At 36.7% G+C, this 12,947-nt stretch overlaps 1 protein-coding gene across 1 annotated transcript in view; it reads right to left on the bottom strand.

Annotated features, from left to right (window-relative positions):
* Positions 1-12,947, bottom strand: part of SPIRE1 (spire type actin nucleation factor 1) — a 132,415-nt gene that overhangs the window by 68,283 nt on the left and 51,185 nt on the right. The window contains exon 3 of the mRNA XM_061994452.1: positions 2,422-2,655. Coding sequence (XP_061850436.1) covers positions 2,422-2,655 — 234 coding nt within the window. The remainder of the gene's footprint in view (positions 1-2,421; positions 2,656-12,947) is intronic.

Genomic DNA, 12,947 nt, shown 5'->3' with positions numbered 1-12,947 from the left:
GTCTCAGTGCCACACAGGCCTTGGGTCTGACAACGACACTTTCTAGAGAAGGATGAAACATATAATCAAGGACAAAATTATGTCCATACCAAAGACTATATAGTTCAAAAACTTAAAAATCAATATAAGTAACACACAGACCATGTCCACCATTTTTCAAGCTTGCAATTTAGAGAGTGCACAGTAGGCAAGAACAACAGTTGCTCAATTCAAGGAGCAAACCTGCTTCAGCATTCACTACCAACTGCAGGGAAGAAAGCTTCAAAATGAGTCTTGCCAAAAGGGAATTAAAATAATTGAGTTTCATCATCTCAAGACCACACACTACTGTTGTGAAACAGTCACTGGCTAAATAAGGGTGTAGCCTGCAACATAGGTTATCACTGTTGGGGGGCGGATTGGGTGGTAAAGCCACACACAAAACATGGTCTTAGCCCTGAAAAGGTACAAAATCAAGAAAGAAGGATCTTACAAATCCACACTGACATAAAAAATGCAGTAGAATGATGCTGCCATTCAAGTACTGCCAATGAAGTAGCAACACAGAGTAAAGAATAAAGGTGGGTCGCAGAGCTAAGCCTGCAGCAAATAGTTTAGGTCAAAGCAACAAAAGCAAGAGAATTCAAAGTGAGAGAGGAGTAAAAGGATGATGTAAAATGACAGCTGACCTTCAGTTCACTAAGGTGAAGTCACAAAAGCGGTACATTTCCAGGATGATAAAAAATTAGTAGCAAAAGATGGTAACATTGTACATTTAAATTTCCATTTCAGGTGCAAGAGCTGATTTAAAAACACCTGAATAGGCAGGTACCTCAGACTAGCAGAGATACATATTAACAAAGCAGAACCAGAGACAGATACCATTCAGCAGCCTTTACACTTGAAACCTGACCACTTTCTTAGCCTTTTGTATTTCAGCATTAACTACAAGTATAACCAAAATTCAGCAAAGTTTTCTATACTTACTTTGTACAGAAATCAAGTAAAGAACTTGCAAAAAAAATCACTTCCACAAGCCACTGCCTTCAGCTCTGTGTATATAAAGGTGTTTGCTGTCTCTGCACTAAGAGACCAACTTCGAGTGTCCTACCAATTCACAGCATTTTTGCCAACCTGAGGGAAAAGAGGATATATTGTATCTAGCCTCTGTGTAACACTGTGCTGTTTGGAGCAGCTCCCACGGGGGCTTAGCAGGGTGCTGCTGGCCCCTTCTGTGGAAGATGACTGGGCAACTGGGAGTGCAGCAGAGAGAGGAGAGAGCAAAGTGACCTCCACTCCTGCCTGCAGCATGGCTAGGAGCGGCAGGGGCTTGAAGAGGAGAACACTTCAGCCACCCAGGCAGGCCGTTTCTGACCCCTGCTTCTCTGAAAGAGAAGCTTCTGATGCAAGTAGGCTACCAAAGCATCTCAAACAAAAGTTGTTCCAATTCCAGTCTCCTAAGAGTTCCCCTCTTTACTGTCAACCCATCAGAAGTGGCAGGTTTTAGTGAGGTCTTGCTTCTCCGTGCTGATGCATCCTGATATGCTATCCGGGACACTCTTCTGGTCTCACTTTCCACCACTACACTCTTTAACTTCTGTGATGCAATAAGCTTCTGGTCCTTAGATAAGACTTGTATTTACAAAGAGGCAACACACAAGGTTCAATCCCCTAGTACAAATTTGCATAAAATTTTCCAACTGATATTACTATCTCAGGCTATTTACAAGGCAAACTAATTATACAAATTTTGTCAAAATACCTTTGTTCAGACTAAGAGCTCACTGGGCTCTAAAGTTTGTACTGAAAGCTACTCCACAGAAAATAGAGGGTTAATACTTTTAAATGATTGTTCACAGTAGCTCAGATAACATTAAGGAAGTCATTGCAATTAAAATTCATAAGCTACGTTTCCATCTTACAACACGGGTCAAGAACCACAACCAGAATGATCATCAATGAAATACTGTATCCTGACTCACTCCATACAACAAGCTATTCTCATAAAAGTACTCCTCCGCTTCAGTAGAGGAGACTGGCAAAGGAAGAAACTGATAAGGATTAATTACTAAACTAATTACTAAACTAATACTGCACTACTGAAAAGGTGAATCAATTGAAAGAGCCCATGAAGTATCCAAGTATACACAAAGTAATTCAACAGACATTACACTGGAAGGCTGACTCTCCTGTGCATGGATGAAATCAGAATGTGGTATTAATGGCACATCCAATGATGAAGTTAATCACGAACTTTATGTTGCTTACCATCAAACATGAAATACTACTGCATGTCATTTTTGAAAGCAAAACATACACAATGACCAAGGAAATCAGTAAAGTCTACAGTCAATATCATACTGGACAGCAACACACAAAATACAGTTGATTTTCTTATTGGCAAAAGCCGTGAAATATCATATAAACTGCCTATTACTGTACCTTCATGACATCTTTAAAGGAATGAATGGCCTCAACTTCCTCTTTGTCATCATCATCATCCTCCACTCCTTCATCTAGAGCATCATATCCTTCATCCCTACTGCCATCTGTTTCTGTGGTATTAGTCATGTGGTCAATGAGCTGCTCCAGCGGAGGACTCAGTTCCCGCTCTTCATTATCTTTCAAACCGTAGTCCAAGGCTTTATATATAATAATCCCTAGTGATTCGATAACCTATAAAAGTGGAAAAGAAATACTTATTAATGCCATTTACATGAATTAATATATCAGTCTAGGAACAATCTCTTCTGTGGTTTGTATAACAAACTTTGCAACAGAAAATGCAATAAATGTCAAAAATAAAGAGAAAATGATCCTCTAATACCTACAGTAGTACTTTGGTAATGTAGCACAGAACACACAGGCAGACATCATCCCACACACCTACTGCTTTCTTATTGCAAAGTTTGAAATAAAAAATTGTAATTTAAAAACAATGCAGGATCCTTTTTAGATAATATTCCTTTTTTCCTTCTAATAAGAAAAACCTCAAAATAGCACTACTTTAGACTTTCTTAAGACTTTACTGCATGCATATGACCTTCTTGAGGGAGCCGGGGGGGAAGAAATTAAAAGAGAATGAACTAACATGAGATGCCTCCCTTCTTCCACAAATTACTGACACTTTGAAATTGCCTTTCAGTTTCTGCACCTCTCCATTGACTGGCTGGGAACATCCAATTATTAACTCACTGAGCACTGGGACGCTATCCCACAAAAACTGCTTTTCCTGTTGCACAACTGGTGGAGACACACATACTCCACTGAAACTACCAATAACTGGATTTCATAGTAATGAGGCAGTACCTTGATTTTTCATTGAATCTGAAGCTTCTTTTTGTGTTCAGTCAAGAGCAATACAAACACACAACCTCTTACTCAGTGTAAGCTAGAAAAAAATTGGCATGAACATAGAATCATAGAATGGTAGGGGTTGGAAGGGACCTTTAGAGATCATCTAGTCCAACCCCCTTGCAGAAGCAGGTCAACCTAGATCACATCCCAAAATGATAAATGTACGTTTTCTTTCCTGGTATTAATTATTTTCCTAATGAGTAACACTGAAGCTTCTCACATTTGCAAGATGTAAAGAGATGGCATTTCAAACTGAGAAGTTTGGAAATGGGTGTTAATGGAGAGGGAAGGAAAAATGGGCTTGCAAGAGTAAATCACAAGAAGGCAATGTGGCTGCTGGGAGATTCTTGTCTGACAACAGAAGTAGGACTGGAGTTACTGCATGAAATCTCTGATCTTCCTTATGCGTTGTGATGGATAGCATGTCACACAAATGAGCAGACTGCAGCGTAGGAGTAGTTGGTGCTAGAGCAACTTTAATAACAGGAGCATTTTTAAGCATAACAAAATTTATCAAATGCTATTTTCTCTCATCTGAATTTCAGCATTATCTTGGTCAACACACTTTTTAATGCAGATTTTTTAAATTCTGTTTGGCTAAATAGGACAACACAAGTGGATTCTTAAAACGTTAAATTTGTCTCTAGCACCTTCCTTCAAAAGAGAAAAGTATTTTTGGTCTGAGTGGCTGGAGGTTAGCAAAGACTTAAAATGATATCCTATTAGTTTATCGAGACAGACAATTTAATGAACTAACTGTAATCTGACAATTTTACACTTGCATACCTCATTCCTTTGTAAAGATTACTTTGCAGCACAAATTCTCATTGCAAGAGAGTAGCTAATAAACAAACATTAAAAACAATATACAAAAAACACCCTTTATAAATTATTTCCCATAACTTTGACATCTCAGTTGAATATAGATAATTTTTCTATGCTATTCTCTTAAAATGTGTTCATGTAAATTTGGAAAATATTCTTAAGATGCAGTTAGGAAAAGTGATTAGGCAAATTAATGAAGAAAATTTGCCTTACTTAGGAAAAATTGCCTTACCCGCTTTGGAGACTGGACCTTAAACATAGATCTTAAACATAGCTGTAACAGCAGCTATGTACATTTGCAGCATATCTGGACTGCTTCTTAGAGAGGTAACTTGTCATAACTGTCTTATAAAAAGTTTGCTGTTATAAAAAAACCTAAAAACCTTAACATTTCACAAAATAAAACACATTCTACTGGTAGACATGGAAGTTTCCTGTAACTTAGGTTCTCAATACAATCTCAGCATACACCCCTTCAGCAATTGAAAGGGAACAAAGAATACCACATTAATTCCAATTTGAAGTAGATATAAATGAAAATTAAGTACAATTGGATAATCACTTTGATATTTTAAACATTTGGGAGTAAACACAATGTGAGTAATTTCTAACTTTAATAAAAACTAAATTTGAAAGAGCTTAGCATACGTGAGGAGGACTGAAGTGTCCAAATTAGATGCCAAAAAAATAATGCCTTGTACCATGCAGTAATGGCTGCTGAACACAGCTTCTGGATTTTGCTACACCAACACATCAGAAAACTACAGGAGGTGGGGGATGGTATATAAAGAAAGAACGTTCTCTTTGCCTCCTTCTGTTTGGGAAGAGGATTAAGGCATTCAAAAGTACCATGGCTAAAACTGGATGACAGCTGCTGATTGCTTTGATGTATCAGCAGTGGGGCTTTTGCAGTTCAGTAATATGGTTTGCACATTTTATGGACTATGAACAGATTTCATAATACATTCAAAGCTGACACAACACAAAAGTCTGCAATGGCACCAATGCAGACCCAGATTTCAGTCTCTCAGTTCCTTATTTAGGAGCCATGATCAAAACCATATTTATTCAGAGTCTGACAGTATCACAGATTCTTCTTGTTCAAAGAAAAAGCAGCAAACATCTACTGAGAGACTCTTCTTTGACTTGCATTAAAACTGGAAACATTTAGTGCTCTCAGTAATGCAGGTTTACCAAGGATCTTGTAAAACCACATAAGTGCCATAAGAATACCAAACAAAAGTCATAGAATTGTAGACCCTTCCTTGCACAGACAAAACTACTAATGCAACTTCACATAAGTAAAATTTCTACATCCATATAAGTAGAAATGTAATATAAAAGGTTAGACAGTCAATTCATTGCTTAAACACGAATGGTGTGGCTTTGCCTGTAATACAAATCAAACACAAACAAAAAAGGAAAAGTTTTTCACAGATGAATGGACAAATACATGGGATTTTGAGTTGGATAATCAGGGACTATCACTTTTTTTTTTAAAAAACATCAATTATTTACAAAGAAGTCACTGGTTCTAAACTGCACTACTGGCTAATTTCACATAAAATCAACATTTCTGGCACCTAACAAGTGACAGGCACTGGTATAGTTTCAATTATATGTAAAACAGAGGTATAGTACAAAAACCAAGGGCAAGAAGAGACTTAGCAAGGCTTTTTTAAACCACAGAGTTGTACATTGATACACCAGAACAACTGAATGACACTGAAGTAAGCACCAGCACTTAGGATAAATGATGTTGCTCAATTCGGATAAAAAAAAAAATCTGCACCTTGAATTTCAGAACTCATTTGTCCCTGTTCAATTTAAATTTTGGCAAATGATCTGATCTTTGCTAATCAATCAGTGGCTAAGTATCTTAAAGAGACATAATCAGGGGAATCTTCATTATTGTGCTTTACATCTTCTCACCAAGTTATTTGGAAACCATTGCTTCAGATCAGAAAAAAAAACCCAAAACCCACAATACACCAACATTTCCCACAAACTGAACTTGTACCCTGTTATGCTTAAGTCATTAGTTCAAGGGGAATTTTGTCTCACTGTGAATACTCTTGGAGTTCCTACACCAGTCTGGACTCGTGTTATACTGCTCTTTCATAACACATTGTGATATGGTTGCTGGAACACTCTGACTTTGAACACAATGTAAAAACAATACTGTCACGCTCCTTTTACATATGCAGCAAAACCTAGACAATTCAGATTATTTTTGTACATAAACACTGCATGGTACTTTCCATCCCCTGTGCCTTCCTCCAGCAAATTAAGACATGCCTTTTGGAAAGGGGTTCATTAGGGCTCTAGGTCTTTCATATGACACAAATCATGTTCTTCCAATGAACATTGCCACTTCAACATTCTCAAAAACTCTTCAAATACACAGTCTTTGTACAGGAACCAAACATGTTTAAGACTTGCAAAAGTCTTGAGTGAAATGACTGTGAGTACTTCACTTTTTTATTTCCAAGAAGAATCCTTTTTTCCCCTCAACATATATCTATCTCTGCCTCTTGAGAAAATAGGCAGAATCTGAATGCCATTCTCCGCTCATTGCACACACAATAGAGTCTCAGCTTTCATCCCCTTCCTAGGCTTGTCTCAATTTTGAAACAAAGCAACAAAGCTGAAAGACAAGCTTGTACTTACAGAAGCAAAGGGCTTTTTTTCAGTTCAGATGTCTGTCCCTCCCTTAAGTCCTCCCTCCCTCCTCAAGCCACTCAGGTTTTGTATCCCTAACTTGGGATTTAAAGTTCCAGCTCCTAAGGTGAGTCAAATAACTTTGAACATTCCCACAGGGACCTCAGATATGGCAACCAGTCACAACAATATTTGCATTACTACTGCACTGTCTTTAATGAATTCTAATACCTTTTTTATTAAAAATGTATACTACAATCATTATTTTTAAGTGCTCCCTTTTCTTAGCAGCAAATCTGCAAGACACTTTATGAAGGAGAATCACTCTGCCTTATAGTAAGAGTCCTGACAGCCCAGAACTGGCATTAGCCACAACATTCCTTAGGGCAGAGCTCCTCTCTGCCACCAGTTCTGCCACCACCCCTGGTATTAGGCAGCATTTAGTCAATCTGCAAGGACTAACCTGTCCTACTGCTGCCTCTAAATTAGCCTGACAGGAGCTCCACGCTGTGCTTCTGTAATGACAACATGCAGCATAAACATACCCATAGACATCCTTGAACTCAGGAGTTACACATCTTAAGTTTTCTATGGTGCATTAGGAGAGGACACACAGACACACACAAGTTTTTGTGATAAAATTCTATAAAATACTGATGAAAAGACAAGCATGTTAAAATCCTCTGTATACTCAATTGTTCCTCTCCAGCTAGATGACAGAGCAAGCCACTACTCTGGTTATCACTTCCATTTGTAACAAAGCAATCACCTGTTTCTTCAGTATCCAATTCTGGAACAAATAAAGGCTCCACTTTTAAGAAGGGTGAATAAATAACAGGGTTAGGATAAATGAAAGTATACTTTTTGGTTATTCACCTCACCCTTAGATGTCCTACATAACACTCCAGAGCACCTCATGGAAGAGTATGCCTAAATAGGCTGGTTTTAGACTGTTACTGCATACTCCAGGTATACTTATGTACCAGAGCATTCCCCTGTACAAATAGGCTAGCATTACCAAGGTTTTAATAGCTGGGGACATTGCTAAATTTAAATATGACCTTCACTAAATTGGAGCAACTTGCAACAGACTGTCAAATAAGAACAGTGAAAACACTTCCAAGTGCTTGCAGGTAAGCAACAAGGATTTGGAATACTTCCAATGAATCAGGCATACCACTAATTTCCAAAGAATATAGACAAAAAACACAGGATTATTTAATTTGTGGGTGATGTTGGCTTGCTACTGAATTAATGAGATACTGCTTTCTGCAATGTAATGAGCCTTGCCGTTTAAGACAAAGCAGGAACAAAAGCAAAGCACTATAATAATAATAATTAAAAAATAGTATCTTGGGTCCAATATAAAACATATATCAGAGGAAATGAAGTATACCTCTTAAAGAAGATTCAGTCTGTTTTAGATATGCTCAGAGTTAAGAATATTTCTTTACCACATTCAGGACAGATCTTTTTCATAATTATTTTATACCTATGAGTCTTTGAATGCACTAAGTGGGTAGAGATACCTACTTACTGAATTCTTTCTACTAATCAGGTATACATTAAAGAGTTTTGGTGGAAGAACTCCTGATCAAAGGCACAGTACAAGCCTAAAACACATAAAGGGGATGCTCATTTTGGGGGGTTTTGTTTTGTTTCCCCCAAAATGAATACGTAAAATTAAAGCAGTTAAATGTCACTTGACGCAGTTGCCTCTAATAAAGTAGCAGTAATTTAACTGTAAGTTTAATTAAGCTTAAGTGTAATAAGCTCTCCAACTTATTCTAAGGTTCTGATAATTATAAACATGGTTTTGGTTGTTCCAAGTTTCACTGTAGATATTATCTAAAGAGAACTATCATTTATTACCATAATTGAAAGCAGGATTTATTCCACTGTATCAATCTCCACTTACATTTTATCTCTTGCATTAAAACATTGAAACAAAATCTTCATTTTTCTTCTAGTTTTTGTTCATACATTATAATCCCCAATATTGGGACAAATCATTACTCTGCTATTAAGGAATTTATCTAACATGAAGGAATTTCACCGAAGTGGCAGTTCACCTCCAAAGAAAAAAAATTTAACTTGATTTAACTGTGGATACTCCAGTAACAGCTCTAGCTGCAGTAAAAGAATTAGGTGTAATAATTAATACAGATAATTAAAGTCTTTCAAAGTTTTTAAACACTCCTCTATCCATATCATGGTTTTAAATACAGGTCATGTTATCCTGATCCCATTTAAACAAATGACATAGATGGCGATGACCTTAAGAATTTTCAGGTTGAAATATATACATTTGCTGAAACAACTAAGAAAATGACTTAAAATGTCCTACCTATTTAGGATTTTAGGCACAGTATCTCATCTTGATCTTTTAAGAAACATTTTATTATCACAGGCTACAAAGACAATTTGCAAAAAGACTTAATCCAAAATCTTAGTGGCTTTGAAATTAAGTACATAAAAATTAAGTTTATGAAAGCCCCAATGGCTATGCAAATACAAGGAGAACACTTTTTTTCAGTCTTAAGTTACAGGCATGAAATCAGACTGTAGCACAACTTCTATTCCAGGTTTCTTCTCATGTACACCAAAGTCATAAATCTGCAGTTAACACTTCAGAGTAATGCTTCTTACGCAGAAGACTTACTTTTGTTAAATAAAAGTTTCAATGCAGTAATAATCTGATAAATCAACAAGCAGTATTATTACATCACAATAATTTAATACTATGTCTACCCAACCAAAGCAAATATTATTCATTTCAGCACACTCAATCTTTCAGTTTTGCTGACCTTACTAAATAAAGTAAATCAGATGAATTGCCTAAGTAAGCCAACAGAAGGACTAAAGACTTTAGCTGGCTACCAAAAACATAGCCAGTACACAGAAACTCCAGTGGGGTTAAACTGTGCAAGAGACAGAAATTGCCATTTGTGGTATCTGGCTTTTGAATAAAGCTTCATCTAGATTACATGAGAGTATCAGATTAGTTACTGCAAAAGACTCTGCAGTGAGAGAGAAGTGATCAGCTCAAGGAAAACTGGTCTAAAGGAGAGTGAAACTAGTTCAGTAGCTTGATTCTGAGAATTCGTGTGTGACTGGTTTAGATTTGGCTGATATTGCATACCTGCCTATGGTCTGTCAGACAAGCAACAGAAGATAATAAACTGCTTACAGTAGCTTTGATTCAGTTGAATTTATGGTACTCACAAAGCAATGCAAAATTAATGCTACTTTTATTCAAAATATTTACACAGGACAACTAATCTACTCAAAAAGTAATTTTGCATTAATTTTTCAGCCTTCCCACACAGCTTTCATCTAAACCACTACAGTTGTCTGTTACAGGCTTGGCCTCCATTTAATTAATCCAATAATTAAAATGAGTAAACACCTGCTGCAATATAAACCATTTCTTCTCCTCTGAGTCAAGAACTTTCTCACACATATCTTCACTAAAATTAACAACTACAAAAGCCAAGCAAACAAAATACCTGTAGAATGAAAACTATTCTTTCAAATACAAATTCTTGATTAGCTGAAGTTGTACATTTGCATGTATGTCTTATAAGCTTTCCGGCAGCAATTCTCAACAGACTTTCAGAGGTATGTGTGCATTTTAAGTGCTTCACAGATTATGAACCTCACAAAGAATGAGCCTCACAAAGAAAAATGAAGTGCCTGGAAAAGTTCACTCAGCATTGGGAACGTGACAACTCTTTTGGCTAAACTACAGCTTTCCTAAAATTTTTCTTCCATTCCTGAAAAAATATATCCCTCTGACTCTTCCTTCCCTTGTCAGTCAGATTGTCAAAATCCAAAGATTTCATGCCTAAACTCAACAATGTCAAGAAACAAGCCCAAATCTGATCACACCATACTAGTCCTTTTTAAAGTGATGCACCACAAAAGAAAGCAGACACATGCTGCTGCTTTCTAGTGCCTGGAGTATTCCTTAACCACACATAAAGCGATACAAGTTTAATACTGCTTGTCTTAAAGGTTCCGAATATTGATGGGAAGTCAAACTACCACCAAAACAGTTGCCCTTTCCATCCATACCAAAGGAGAAACTTCAAAGATATCTACGAGATGTTGACGTTTATTACATAGCTGCCCAAGACAAACCATGCAGACTTGCCTCCACTATCTTGTGGAAAACCACCCAGCTAGACCTAGGCAGACATCTATACTTGACTTCTTTCCTAAAGAAACTAACAGGAATTCACCCAAATGGCCTGTGAAACAAAAAGCTAAAAAAGTTCAAGATCCTTACTCAGAGGTTTTTTGTCAGTCAGATGTGCAAAGAAACTTGAACCTGACAGTTAGGACATCATTCGATAGTGAAATATGTAAACTTTCACATGGACTATCATGATAGTCCAAGCAGTTGCTAATGTGCCAGAAAGCTATTTATTTAGGTTGCGTATGATCTTTATGTCATACAAACATAACATTGCAGGCTGACAAAACCTCTGTAAAGCTCTTGACTTTATGAATATTCTTCCAAGTTGTGTTCCCTGTAAGTAGCAACACTGGATACAGGCCTTTGGGTTATTGGCCTTTAAACAAATACTCCTCCAAGACTGAATGCCTAAGTGAACATAAAATATTTTAGTAACAAGAAAAAGGAGTTACTACACAATTACCGTTGATTTTCTTCTTGCCACACTGAAAAGACTGGGATTTGCTAGAATAATTTGAGAAAGCACCAGTAGGCACTATTGACAAGTTATCTACTCATACGAAGACATAAGCTTGACATTATTTCCAGGTCTGAAATTCAGATACAATCATAGCATGGAAGGCTGACTTAACTCTATACAAAAGTGCAATAGAATAGGTGTCTGAGTCTCAGAAAAAACCTTATCATCCACTCTTTGGGATGCAAAACCCCAGAGGATCTACTTATTAAATGATACTCACAGTTCTCTATATCTCTGTCCTTCTGAAAAGTGAAATCTCCCTAGAGGAAATCCGTATTAAAACATACCTTTATCACAGTTTAAGTTACTGATATATCAAACATACAGTTTATAACCTCAGACATGAACTACCTTATCACAAGATATTCTAGGACCTGCCAGCTTCAAAAGTCATCAAAGTACTGAACTGTGACAGTTTATTATCCTTAATGGGACAGGCATATTCCCGAATTACATATTGCTGAGCATTGTTTTACTGCTCTCTGCCAATAATGACAATATCCATCTGTTCTACTACAGCAATGAATCAAAGATTTGCTTACGGTCACAATTCAGAAGTGTTATGCTATTTAAAAAAAAAAAAAAAGGTATTTTATGTTTACATGACAAAAAGCCCAAACTAAACCAAAACAAAAACATTTCTAACTCTCTCTGCAGAAACCTGTATCACACAGTCAAATTTTCTATAACACCCAGCACTTGGCTTTCTAATACAGTAGAGATAGTTCATTTAGCTGCTTAGATAGCAGCCAAGTTACTAAATGTCCAGCCATTGGTGGTGAGTGATCAATTCCAACACTTACATCTATGTAAGCTGCACAGTTACTTGGAAACAAACAAACAAAAAAGTTGACTTTTTTACAAAACAGAAAACTCATACCAACTAACTAGACTTACTGCCTCAAAATCTGTAGTGAAATACTCTGTCCTATTCAGTGCATTTTGCACTGCTTGGGAAACTTGAGAGTCTCATAAAGTTAGGCCTAAAAGAGCCAATGCTGAATTTCTCACGTGTTAAGACCTTGTTAATGGATGTGTTAAAGTTAGTTCCATAATTCATCCCTGGTTCAAGGATTCACAACAAGCTCCTCAAAGCTTCCCTCCTGGCTTGCTGAGCTCAAGTGTACAGGGAGTATAAAGACTTCTCATCCTTTGGAAATTAAAATAATGCTGCCATATTACCCTGTCTTTCTAACCACATCATTATCCTATAAATGACAGAATGGGATCTCTATCTAGAAAAAGAAAGTCAAAACATTATGTTAATACCATGGCAAGTTTTCTGACTTTGAAAACATCACACTGTTTTGTAAAATAATTGTCACATTACCCCTATGTCAAAATACAGTTATCCCCACAATTTTCTTAGTACAAAACAGTCAAAAAATTCAAATACTAAATTTA

This window comes from Colius striatus, chromosome 4, assembly GCF_028858725.1.
Source record: "Colius striatus isolate bColStr4 chromosome 4, bColStr4.1.hap1, whole genome shotgun sequence".
Lineage (NCBI taxonomy): Eukaryota > Metazoa > Chordata > Aves > Coliiformes > Coliidae > Colius > Colius striatus.
This window is presented reverse-complemented; position numbering and strand designations above follow the sequence as displayed.